The sequence below is a fragment of the Pelophylax lessonae genome, assembly GCF_965119305.1.
Source record: "Pelophylax lessonae genome assembly, chromosome: 2".
NCBI lineage: Eukaryota > Metazoa > Chordata > Amphibia > Anura > Ranidae > Pelophylax > Pelophylax lessonae.
Window position 1 is genome coordinate 114731696 of NC_138769.1, and position 13562 is coordinate 114745257.

General features: G+C 38.9%; 1 protein-coding gene across 1 annotated transcript in view; it reads right to left on the minus strand.

The window, feature by feature from the left end:
- Positions 1 to 13562, minus strand: part of TRPV3 (transient receptor potential cation channel subfamily V member 3) — a 216199-nt gene that overhangs the window by 160802 nt on the left and 41835 nt on the right. Inside the window, exons 15-18 of the mRNA XM_082247973.1 lie at positions 13160 to 13431; positions 11193 to 11305; positions 8684 to 8763; positions 5799 to 5913 (exon numbers count right to left, since the gene is read on the minus strand). Of these exons, the coding sequence (XP_082104099.1) occupies positions 5799 to 5913; positions 8684 to 8763; positions 11193 to 11305; positions 13160 to 13431 (580 nt within the window). The remainder of the gene's footprint in view (positions 1 to 5798; positions 5914 to 8683; positions 8764 to 11192; positions 11306 to 13159; positions 13432 to 13562) is intronic.

Sequence of the window (13562 nt, forward strand, 5' to 3'; positions counted from 1 at the left end):
ATGGGCAGAAAAGAGAAAAAATGAATGGTACAACCTAGGTTGCCCAGACATATGTTGGCGGACTTTAGAGGCACAGGCTGAGTAAGCACAATCAATAATTTAAAATTGTTACATTTATTGAGAAATTTAAAAAGTATATGGGCACTTTAAACTTTTGAAATAAAAATGAACAAAGCATATCCTATGATGTGTACTTGCCTCTATTCAAAGCATTGAGTGCTGTTTCTGTCTCCTCTCACTCTTCTGCTATCTGCATGAGTCACGTCTGACAGTCTATTCAGACACCAACCAATCCTAGGAAATTACCCTGCTAGCACACAGTAGGGGTTGACGGCCTCAGCTGTATATAACTGTTTCCATTCCCCCACTCAGGTCTCAGTATACACTCAGCTCTCTGCTCTATCATGTGCTGTGTGTGACATCAGATCCCTGCTCCCTGACATTTGTAGCGAAGTCATTTTGTAAAATCTGTACTTTGAACAGCTGCAGTTAAAAAGATACAACTTCTGTAGGAGGATCTGTTTATCACCTGAGGTTAGTCACGTCAGTGGGTGTATGTAAGGGTTTACAACTATTTTATGATTAAATTCACACAGGTGATTAGGGACATATAGCAGATTCTTGTAGCTGGGATCACAGGTGTAGTATATGAACAGCTGCGGCCAGAAAGACAGTATAAAAGCAATGACAGGCTGTCGGGAGACAATACTGTTTTACACATATCCAGCAGTTGTTCGTGGTTAGGGATGCAATCTTTCTGCTTCCACTGTCTCCAACCACGAGTAACCGCGGAATATGTGTGAACAGCAGCGGTTCCGGTCAGCCTGTCATTGCGTTGTTTAGGCTTTCTAGCCACAGCTGTTTGCACACACCTTTCACCCCAGCTACAAGAATGCACAGATTCCTGCGGCAGGAATCTGTTGCATGCCCCTAATCGCCAACCTGTGTGAATGTAGCTGACTGATTAATTAACATTCCTCCGAGCTAAGAGGCAGAATGCCAATCTTCACAGAACAAAAAAAAACAGATGTCCCCGTTTTTACTAGTGATGTTCAAAGTCACAAACTTTTACTTGTACTATGCAAATCATTAACACCAGAAATACTTAGAAAATATGTTTTTATTGTTTTTGTCATTGCAATAAAATAAATTACTCATTTTATATAATAATGTAGAATTTTTGTTTTCAAAATAAATATATTTAACAAAGAAATACACAAAGTGAGAGTTTTTTTTTTCTCAAGAACGTCACATTTATAAGGCATTAACATCTATACAGAAATCTGAGGTAGTTTTAAAAAGTAAATATATAGATATAAATATGGCACAAAGTAGAAATAAAATTACTTTATAAATACATTTGGAAATGCTCAGTAAAAACACAACTACACAAAACTACAATACGACTTGTTGGCAAAAACATTGCATAGAGTGCAGTAACCCAATCTCCTTTCACTTTTCTGTAGTATGATAAAAGATGAATTTTGGTTACTGCAATTTGCGCAATGCTCATTACCTCAATAAAGTCCAGTGCTCCCAAAAAATGAAAAACAGCACAGCAAAATTTTCTCAGTCTGTAAGATTAAAAAATATTTTTTAATCCAAACACATTTTCATTCTAAAGTCATGAAAAAAATCCAATGTCAAACAAACAAAGCAGGCATGATATTGTTTGTATAAACCATTTTAAAAATGATTCCTAGCCTGAATCCAACTGTAGCCTAAAAAAAATATATATATTTTATATATATATATAATATATATATATATATATATATTAGTACTTCTAAGAGTATGGTATTGCTGTTTGTGTCCTCATTGAGATTTCCCCTCAGTTTCTGTTTGGTGACTCTTGAGTCACCCCACTTCCTTTCAGGTGACGACCTGTATGTCCATGTTAAAGGTGTCACTAGACAGAAGATTTGGTAAAATCTCTCCCATGGGGTTACAGCAAAAAAACCAAGGTTCTAACCCTTACCCGTTCTAAAGATTACAAATCTCATGAGCAGGGCAAATACCCAACAAAGTTTGACTCTTCACCCCACTATTTAAAAAAAAAAAAAAAAAAAAATGGTTGGCCGCAGCTTGGCTTTAACACAAATACTTATTCAAATATATGTTGTATCAAAACAATAACATTTGAAAATATGTATTTTATTATCCTCATCCAATCATTCTAAAATCTGCTGGCTATTTTCATTGAAATCCTGAAAAATATAATAATGTGGATGGAGACTGATTAGGGCACCTGAGATGAGAAAATATTCCCATACATTGCACTGGAAGATCCACCACAATGTAATCTTTCCTTAATGCCTCCAACACTGGCAGCAAGAGGGTCAGAAGACACCTATGATGGGCACACTATGAACAGCACGGGGAGAGGGGACAACGGTGGAACATTTTTAAAGGGTGACTTGTGCAGATGGATCAATGAATCTGTTTTCTAGGCACCTTAAAATTGAGTACAAAATGTAAAAACAGCAAGGATTGCTTGTTTAGCAATCTAAAAAAAATACACTGCATTGCAAAATAACCATACATTATTCAAACATTATTACAAACCATATAAAAAGTGCAATAAAAATATATCTTATCAAAATGCAGGCCCATACTTCTAGTGTAGGCCATGTGACAAATGCCGTAGCCTACTATTAGGAGTTAGAAAACTATGTAATGCCAGCTGTACCCTGTAAGTACATTCACTACTGATTTTGCCACCCTAAGCCTTTGTAACATTATTTCATTAAAATGTATGTCTGAGCAAAATGAAAAAGTAATGTAAAAACACAGCAAGTGAATAAAAATAGCTGTTGAAAATCCAGTGGTCTCCTAACTTCCTGTTTGAGCTGACAACACTGCCTCTGCAGTGAAATCCCAAAGCGCATGATTAGCTCTGTTCAGTTCTTCCCTGTTGGACTACAGATCACCTCTCCCTATATTCTGGAAATGAGGTGAGGGGGTGTTCTGTTGTCCTGCAAGAGAGAACAGTTTAGGGTTGACAACTCTGGTAAGGATTTCAGTTCATCAAAGGTACTGTGTTGTCAACTCAAATAGGAAGTTGGGTGTTCACTGTATTTCTGGCAGAACTACTGTACAGGCGTTTTCTGTACTTTAAGAAATATTTAAAAGCAGATTAAAGGCATAAACCACGGGGAATGCACATGTATTACAAAGATGTACTGCATTTTTTATTTTGCCTAGACATGCATTTTACCAATAAAACTGGCATATACATATAATTCTTTGTTCCAGCAGATCCATTAGACAACATGTGGGTATCACATAATTTTAACCTTGTACACATACAGCTATATTGTTTAAACCTATATTGATTATTAGTATTAACTTTTTAAACTGACTTTCAGGTTTTGAATAAGAAACCTGAGTTAATATAAAACTTGGCTGAATGCATCTACAGTGATAAAAAGTAATGTACCCACTTTATAATAGACTCAGTATGAGTAAAATTTTAATATAATACAAACAATTCTCTTCAAAAATGTAAACATAAAAAAATAGTGCAAAAAATTGACAGTCCTAGTGCTACATATGAATTCTTCAAACACCAAACTAATATATTTGCTATTCATTTAAAGTGTATGTTTTATTTTCTTTTTTGTGAAATGAGCTGGGTTGGGCCTCCACTGAGTATTTACTGTAATTGACCCTGACTAGAAGATCTCTCTTCCTTTCCATTCCACCTCCGACAGCTGATGCTTGGCAGAGTCATGCTTTCTGGTATTCTCTCTGGGAGGAAATTGCCCCTGCATTCCTTTTGGACAATCTACTAGAGGCCGATGGCATGCATTTTTGTGCCACTGACCCTAAAGGAACACAAGAAACATTTATTTCTTAAGCTGGAGCCAAGCTAAAAGTATCATAATCAGAACAAGCAGAGACGGAGATCTGCCCTCTGGGGTTTTGGACAGTAGTAAACCCCTGATGGGGGATAAGTCCATGATCCACATCACTAATATATATGGGAACATTTATGCCAAGCTCTGTTTTATTGCTACATATTCTTGTCTGCTCCATGGGGTATATATATCTTTAAACTGTATGTATATGTGTGTGTGTGTGTGTATATATATATATATATATATATATATATATATATATATATATATATATATATATATTTATTTATTAGTATATCTAACAGGCAATTGCACTATAGAGTAAAGTATTTCACAGTTTAGAAGACTTTACATGTTGACCTAAATTAGAGTTAGGCATCATGCAAAGTCTAAGAAAAAAAGAGCACTCAAGTGCCTTTGTAAGACCATTGGATGCCAACAGGACCTATAACCTCCATTTAACCCAAATCATAAAGAAGTAGCAGCACAACCTATGGTATAATTATGATTTGTAAAAAAAAAAGGTCAAACTTGACCCATGGCCTATAAATTCAGCTCATTTAGCTTCCCAGCTTGCTTCCATCCCATTCAATTTAGAACGGTGCACACATTTCAATTCATCGGTTTGTTTTCTTATGTTTTTTTTTTTTTACCCAATTTACACCTTTATTAATAGTAATTGTAAAAAAATAGTATTTTTTTTGTTATATTATATACAAATGGTCCATTGGCTATGGAGCAAGTTACTTTTATTTTTCTATCCCTCTGGACACAATCACCCCTAGAAATGTAAATGAAAAAAAAGCTACGGTAATCCGTTTTTCTATTTTTGTGTTTCTGCTTCTTTATCATTTAGTGGACCTACAAGTCCTAGTGCATTAGGAACTGCAGAGCCCCAACATTAACCATTACAGTTTGTTAATGGTGGTATTAGGGGGTTTCAAACCAGTGGTTTTACTGTCTCATACATTTAAGGTGGTTCACAATACTCTTTTTTTTCCTTTCCGATTGTGCCCTGCAAGCTGTTAAAGGGACCACTTCTATTTAAATGCATACAAAGACAACTAGTGGCTCTCCAAAATACCCAGCCTATGCTGGAAATTGTAGTTTCACAGTAAGCACGGTGCCATTAGTTATCCAAGTTTGCTACTGATAGTTTAAAGCCTGATTGGATCTTTATGTTCAAATAGCTAAATTAATTGCCAAAACAAAAGGCATGCAATGTCTTACAGTTTGTTTTCTTTCTAAAGCTCCTACAAGCCTGAGTGGAAACGCCTGTCATCTGCAAGCAGCTGATGGGACCGTTGCACTCTGTGGGGGAAGAAGTGCATAGGTCCAATAGGCCCTCTACTACTAGAGTCAAACCTATGAGCCTTCAATAAGCAAAGCTCATACTGCCTGCTGACAGGACAGCTCTGGCTCTTCCTCATTAGGGGGTGTGTCAGACCTCTGCAAAGAGACTACTGCTTACCCACAGAGAACAAGGGACCCACTCTGCTGCATGCTGACAGGATACAGACGTTTCCACTGGGGTTGTGGCTGGTTTTTAAGTAAAATAAACTAAGGCTTTGCATACCTTTTTGTTTTGATACACCTAGAATGAATTTAGCTAATTTTAACTGAGAGATCATTTGGGCTTCAAAATATGTGTCTATGTCCCTTTTAAGGCGTTACCATCGTCAGTAATATAAATGTTGCTGGCACTGGTGAAAATGAGGGTTGTGTTATATTACCAAGGTAACATTACTATGAAAAAGGTGTTTCCAAAGTGTTCATAGCAACCATCTGAAATGAATTATTCACTAACCGGGCTACAGTAAACGGATTTCTATGCACATGCATATTATCATTGCCTAATGCATTGTCTTAATAAACAATCTCAATCTAATAGGCTGTAAATGACAGAATTATCTATCAACATCCAATTATTCCAGATACTAAACAGTAGTCTCTATGGTTGGATCCACCAGATCTCTTAATTCAATGGTAACTGGCTGATCATTTTCATAACTGTCAGGTTCATCTTCAGTATTCAAATTGGCATTACTGGCTCCTAGAAAAGAAAATATAAAAAAAATAAAATGTATTTGATACATGATTATATGTTATGTTCATACATTAATGAAGCAGAAGATTTTGGGGTCGGGACCTCCTTAAGGTGTTTTTCATCAACTCCTGTACTCATGTTTAGGACTTCTTTAGAGCCTCTCCCCTCTGGAACTCCCCATCTAACCCCCCCCCCCCCAACCTGTACTGCTATCTTCTACTTAGCCTGCCTGTGAGCAATCCCTGAAAACTCATCTCTTCAGGGAAACCTATACTTGCCTCTACCTAACCACTGTAATTATATTCAGCTTCTCATTTTTTTTTCAAAGCCTAATTGAACAAGCAGAAGTTACAAGCTGATTGGTTACAATGCACAGCTGCACCAGATTCTGTGTGCACCAGTTTTAGTAAATCCTCCCCTATATGTCATCTTAGAAGAATAAATATTAAGCAAATGTGCCTATGGGCAGCAACCTTCCAAACCTTCTTCTCATGGCTGAATTCCCAGCCATTCTGACAAGCAAAACTCTTTCACTTCCCATGATAAAGCTTGCCTGCCTATTCTCTTTATTCAAGGGTTTGTGTGAATGTTACATGGAAGGTTAGTGTAAGGGTTAACATTTGGCTCAAGGTGGTTGTAAACCTCAGACATGATATGAACAAAGCATCAGTTCTGGTCCTGTAAGCTATGTGGAGGGTGGGGGGGGGGGGGGGGTGTCCCTTCCCTCCAATCAGCTGTCACAGCTCTCCTCACTGAACCCTACAGAGTGTAACTTCAGCTCTCTGTCCCCTTTTCTTCTAACAGCTTAGACAAGCTTTAACGTTAGCACTTTAACTGATGTAAAAAAGGGAAGAGTGCAGATAAACATGTACAACGTATGTAGGAGGATTTCTTTCATCTCTGTGTATCACCTGAGGCCAGTCACTTTGCTGAGAATATATAAGGGTTTACAAGCACTTTAAAGGGAATTATCCCGGGGGTTCTTAGAGTAGAGGATTGCTCTGTAAGTCAGTTCTGCTCCAATAACTACCAGCCCTATAAGTCCAACACTAAAAATGAATATACTGATATGTACAGTTATGTTTGAAAGTCTTCATGTTTCTTTCTTTTTTTGCATTTTATAAATGTTTTATTGTGTGAATTAGTTGTCCCAATGACATCTTAAATACTGGGGAGTTCAACATCTTTTTTACAACAATAGCATAATAAATAATGAATCTATGTAGCATACGAAGCATAATGGGTTGGATGTGTTCAAATTATTCTACATAACAAGTTGTGTCCCATGACAAAGGAATAACTGAGAACACTAAGGCCCCTTTCACACAGGCGGACAGTTCAGATCCGCCTGTCCGTTTATTTGGCGAATCTGAATGGTCACCCCATGCATCTCTATGGGGCATCGGATGTCAGCGGAGACATATCCGCTGACATCCGATCCGTCACATCTGGACGGATGGAAACTCTATTTTCTATCCGTCCAGCGGATCGGATGAGAACGGACCGATGGTCCGTTCCAATCCGATTCCCCCATAGAGATGCATGGGGACCTGACAGCACTGTCTCCGCACACAGCACAGAGAACAGCTGTCATCCTCCTGCTCAGCGGGGGATCGGCGGATCGATTACCCGCTGAGAAAAACGGAGTCAGTCTGACGGACTCCCCTGTGTGAAAGAGCCCTTATACTGTTGGGTAAATAAGAAACATACGCAATCTGTTTTTAATAAATAAATGTTATGTTATGTATCGCTTTGATTTACCCAAATCACTATAACCTAAACTGTTATGTTGTCTCCTAATCCACCCCAAAACCTACTCCATAGAAGATGGTTTCCATGTATTGAACTGGGCAGGGCTGGCCCAAGACATTGTGATGCCTGGGTCCAAGAATGAAATGCTGCCCTCCCACCCCCAAAAAATAAAAAATCACACCCACCAAAAGCCCCCCACATCTATTATTTTCTATAAATATAAAATTTTGAAAATATATATATATATATATATATATATATATATATATAGTTATCTTCTTCCATAGCTCACCACCAGACAGGTCCACCAAACACCCACTGTCTGTCCTCACTCCTCCTGTCACTCCTATGTCTGCTGTGGCCACCCGCCCTAGAAGATCCAGCCTGCCCTGCGTGAGATGGAGTGTGCTGATGTCTGACGTCATTGCGCACACCATGATCCCGTGAGGGACATTCCAAGGAGGAGACGCTCCGCCTTCTCATACTCATCAGTTTGCACTACGTGCGGCAGTATGAGATGGGGAAATTCCGCCCGTAACGCACCGCAAACTGATGACACATAAAACTGCTGGAAAAAAAATCTTGGGAGTCAATTTGCTGCCCCTCTCCAAGTGCTGCCTGGGTCCAATGGACCCAGTGGGACCCATGGTAGGGCCGGCCCTGGAACTGGGGATAACCAACAAACCTGATCTAGCTTCATACAGTTTGGAATGGCTGTATAATATGTGGCTGTGCTTTATAAACCAGGGGTTGTCCATGCACAGCTGGCCATAAAGGAATGATCTATAATACTTTGTCCACTTTTCCCTAAAATAATAATTTCGTCTTTATTTTGTGGATTTATGTTGGAATGAATGACAAAAAAACGAATTTCCATATAGAAAAATGGTGTAATTTCAGGTCTTTTTGGTCCTGAATACCTCAATGAATGTCCCATGTTTTATCATCTCTCTATTACTACCACTAGTATTATGGAAAACTTTTTTTCTTTAAAATTCTATGTATTTGTAACAAATTCACATACCAGGAATCATTTCAAAGCCAGGTTCTTCATTTATACAGGTGACATGATTGTGCCATTCAGTCCATTTCACCTCATTTATCCTGTTTAAGAAATAAAAAAAAAAACACATTAATCATATAAATTCCTCGTCACTAATTTAAGAGGAAGTGTAAAGTCATACTCATGACTTATGTAAAAGGTAAGCATCTAAGCTGTCATTAAAACTCAGGTCATTACATTGTCTTCTAGTACTTATATTAGTGCACAGGCATTTGAGACATAACAGACATCTCATCTCTTGTATGTTACTTTGACTTGTTAGGCGTATGATGAAAAATCATTTTTTTTTTGTTTTTACCAAAAATTGCACAGAGGACTTTTATGCCTTGATTGATAATGTAATTAACTACCTAACTGCAATTTTAACCGCCTAAAGGAAATTTCTACAAACAAGGGGATAATGTAAAAACTTCTGTGAAGATAATTTCTTCCGGGTTTTAAGCAGAACTAAACTTTCTAATCCAACCTGCCGTTACTCAAGATGGCCACAGCTTGTGTGATTGGCTGATTTCTGAACAAATTAAAGAATATAATATGAATAGATGGGTGAGTGTGCTTTGAATATTAACCACTTCTGGACTGGAAGGTTTTCCCCCTTAAAGCGGTTGTAAACCCTAAAAAATAAAAAAAATAAAAAAAAAAAAACCTGCAAGACAAAGGCATAATGAGCTAGTATGCATCGCATACTAGCCCATTATGTGTAACTTACCTTAGAACGAAGCCCCCGACACGGACCCCCGTACATCGATGCGGGCGCTGCCATGATCCCTCGCCGTCTCTTCCGGGTTCGGCGGCTCCGGCGCGGTGATTGGCCGGAAGAGGCGGCTCCGGCGCGATGATTGGCCGGAGCCGCGATGACGTCACTCCCGCGCATGCGCGCGGGAGTGATTTTTCCGGCAAGCTCCCGGCAAATAAATTGAAGGTCCCCCCGGACCTTCAGAGCGCATGCGCCGATCGCGTGAGCGGCTGCATGCACTGTAAATATCTCCTAAACCATGCCGGTTTACGAGATATTATTTGTACCTACAGGTAAGCCTTATTATAGGCTTACCTGTAGGTAAAAGTGTCAAAAAGCGGGATACTACCGCTTTAATGACCAGACCATTTTCTGTGATTCTGCACTGTGTTACTTTAACTGACAGTCATGCGACGCTGTGCCTAAATAAAATTGATGTCCTTTTTTTCCTACAAATAGAACTTTCTTTTGGTGGTATTTGATCATCTGTGCAATTTTTATCTTTTGCGCTATAAACAAAATAAGAGCGACACTTCTGAAAAAAAAAAAAAAAAAAACAATATGTTTCACTTTCTGCTATATAACATTCCCAATAAAAAAAAAAATCAAATTTTTTCATCATTTTAGGCCAATATGTAGTCTGCTACATATTTTTAATAAAAAAAATCCCAATCCCAAGAGTATAATGATTGGTTTGCGCAAAAGTTATCGCGTCTTCAAACTAGGGGAAAGATTAATGTCATTTTTACATATTTATTTTTTTTTTACTAGTAATGGCGGCGATCAGCGATTTTTAGCGGGACTGTGACATTGTGGCAGACAGATCGGACACCTAACTGACATTTTTGACACTTTTGGGGGGACCAGTGACATTACTCCAGTAATCAGTGCTAAAAAATATGCACTGTTACTGTAATAATGACACTGACAGGGAAGGAGTTAACACCATGGGCAATCAAAGGGGTGACCCGCAGATCAGCTTCCTCTGTGGCGAATGGGCACGAATGTGCACCCCCACTCACGGGCCCGCAAAGCGAATTACATTACGTTCTTTCGCGGGACAGAGCTGACCTGCCACAGTATATGTACTGCAGGTGGTTAGCAATTGGTAATAATGCAATTAGCAATTGGTAATAATGAATTAAATAGCATTTTCAGTTTGTGGTGCTCAGATATAGTTAAAGTGATTATAAAGTATCATTTTTTTCTAATAAAATAACAAACATGTTATACTTACCTGCCCTGTGTAGTGGTTTTGCATATTTTGCAGATCCTCCTCTTCTCGGTTTCCTGGCTGGAGCTCCTGGCCCCTCCCTCCTGTTCATTGCCCCTAAAGCAAACAGCTCCCTATGGGGGCACCCGAGCTGAGCTGCAGCTCCGTGTATCCATTCAGACACGGAGCTGTCGTTCGGCTCTGCCCATCTCATTTCTGATTGGCTAACTGAATTTGGTTGACAGCAGTGTGAGCCAATGGCGCCACTGCTGTGTATCAGTCAATCAGGAGAGAAAGAGTCCCGGATGGCTGAGGCATCGCTGGATAGAGAGGGGGCTCAGGTAAGTATTAGGGGGGCTGCTGCACACAGAAGGCTTTTTATCTTAATGGATAGAATGCATTAAAATAAAAAAAAAATAAAACTTCTGACTTTACAACCCCTTTAAGTTCCAATTTAAATAAATCAATTATCTTGAAAATAATCAGTAACTATACTATTATATAGGCATATTGGCAATTACCTTAAACAGGCTCTGTTGTCATTTTTGGAGACAGTGCATGACTCTCCAAGCTGAAATTTTGCTTTTAGCCACATTGGTAAATTCTTCTCAAACTCCAGTATAGTCCGTGCTCTCTAAAAGTGCAAAATAAAAGAAAAGAATATTATATCATTTGAATCTAAATGTATTATTTTTTGTGTGGCTAATCATCATTTTTTGTGCCTTTGTGGCCTTTGATCGAAATGTTACAATTATTTTGTTTTTCTTTTACCCCGAACAACTACAGTGGGCTTGGGCACAATGTAGTGGCATTCTGGGATTACCGGCATCTACCCAGAATCTGATTGATGCTGGAAGCCAATGACTGCAAGCGCTGATTAGTGTGTTCTGGGGGGCAGGGGGGGGGGGGGCAGTCCCCCTTTCAGAATACAAAAGCACAGCTGGGGAGATAGCTGTACTTACATTGCTTGTGTTAGTACGGCAATCTCTATGGTTTTCTAGTCTTCAACCTACTGTGGCCAACCTCCTGTGTTCAAAATGCAGTAGGGAAGCCACTCGGTGCAGGACCCAGAAGCAAGTGAAGGTCACTGGAGCAGCGGAGTCTACTTCAGTGATTTCCACTTTCCAGGGGCATTCGCTAGGTATGGTATGTGCATAGTTACATTAGTCTAAGCTGGTTTAATGTAACTACTAATAAAATATCCATACCTTGAATTATTTTTTAAAGCCTAATTTCAGCTGATATCAACAGGTTTATCACAGCATATAGTGCATATCAGTTCATGCATCCAGTTGTGTACCTTAAATAGTCAAAAAAGGCCATATCCATAGCTATTTGCCTTGGTACAGGAAAGTATATAAAATTAGGGTGTGTGTTGACCATACCTCCAAACTTTCTGAGATCGGAAAGTGGGACACCCCTTAGGAGAAAGTGTGTAGGAAAAAGGACACTCTACCATCTTCCAGTTATGTGGCCCATGAAGTAAAAAAATATTGGCTAAACTCAAAAGTAACACTTTTGGTATTTCAGTATTGCATTCATTATAGAGGTCTACACATCTATCCAAAATGGGGGACAATTGAGAAGGAAAGAGGGACAAAAGGCTTTGATTCCAAATGAAGGATAGTTGGGAGGTATGGTGTTGGCTGATTATTAAGAGGGAAAAATGGACAAAAATGGTTTTAGTGCCGGTTCACACTTCCGCGTGTGCGGCGATCGCATGTAATATCGGAGCGCACTGCTCCTTCATTACATGCGATCGGATGTGCAGTGCGAATTCAGCCATACACTTTGTATGGCTAAATTCGCACTGCACCCGCACAAAAGTCGCACAAGAGGCATTTTTTCAGCCGCATCAGGATCGGATCGCACAGTGGTTCACACTTGTGCGATCCGATCCTGTGCGAACTGTCAGATCGCACTGCGATATGCGATCAAACTGGGGGTGTCATTAACATTTCATTGACACCCCCAGCGTATTGCATATGGCAGTGTGAACTGCCAGGGGTGCGTTTGCGATGCGGGAACAGGCTGCGAATTCGCAGCCTTCCCACATCGCACAAGTGTGACCCGGCACTAAATGTGAAAAAGGAGTAACATAATAATTTTCTATCCTCTATATTTGCTTATTTGCACTGCTTCAAGTGTTAATGGTTTAAAATGTAGCGTATATAAATACAGCTATATAAATACAGATGTTCATACTTCTTTGTATTACCTGTCAATTGTTTAGCTTGGTTGTTATAATTAATGTATAGACATATACTGTAAGTATATGATATACAATGGCCAATTACAGTCAATCATAGAACACATTTTAATAGCATAATTACCACTTCTTACAGTATATCTGACTGGTGTTTGGTTACTTAAGGTGTGTACATGCCATTGTTCTTTCTACCATAATTGTCATTAAACACTTTTTTAAGTTTATTTAATGGAATATGTTGTTTATGTAGTATGATATAAAGCAGCTAAATATACACACCTGCAATCTCCATATGTGCTCACTTTCTTTTGAAATCTTTTCAACAGTTTCTCCCATCAATGCAATCAGCATATTTAGCAGAAGGACAAATGTTAGAATGACATAGGCAATAAGAAGCAGCAGGAACAGGACTGGGTATTTAGAGTCGTGTTGTATCTCCAGGTCTCCTAGTCCAATAGTGAGCTTAAACAGTTCCACGATGGCTGTGCTGAAACTCTTGTAGGCGCTGCATTCATCACCATCTGTGCAGTTTTCAATCAACGAGGCAAGAGCTATTTAAAAAAAAAAAAATGCAAATGATTGTTTTAATTCCTTATTTAAAATGTAAAAATAAATCTTTACTTTGCTTTACTGGGTAAGTCCAATTCAAATGATACCAATGGTGATTCTTTAACTACATATT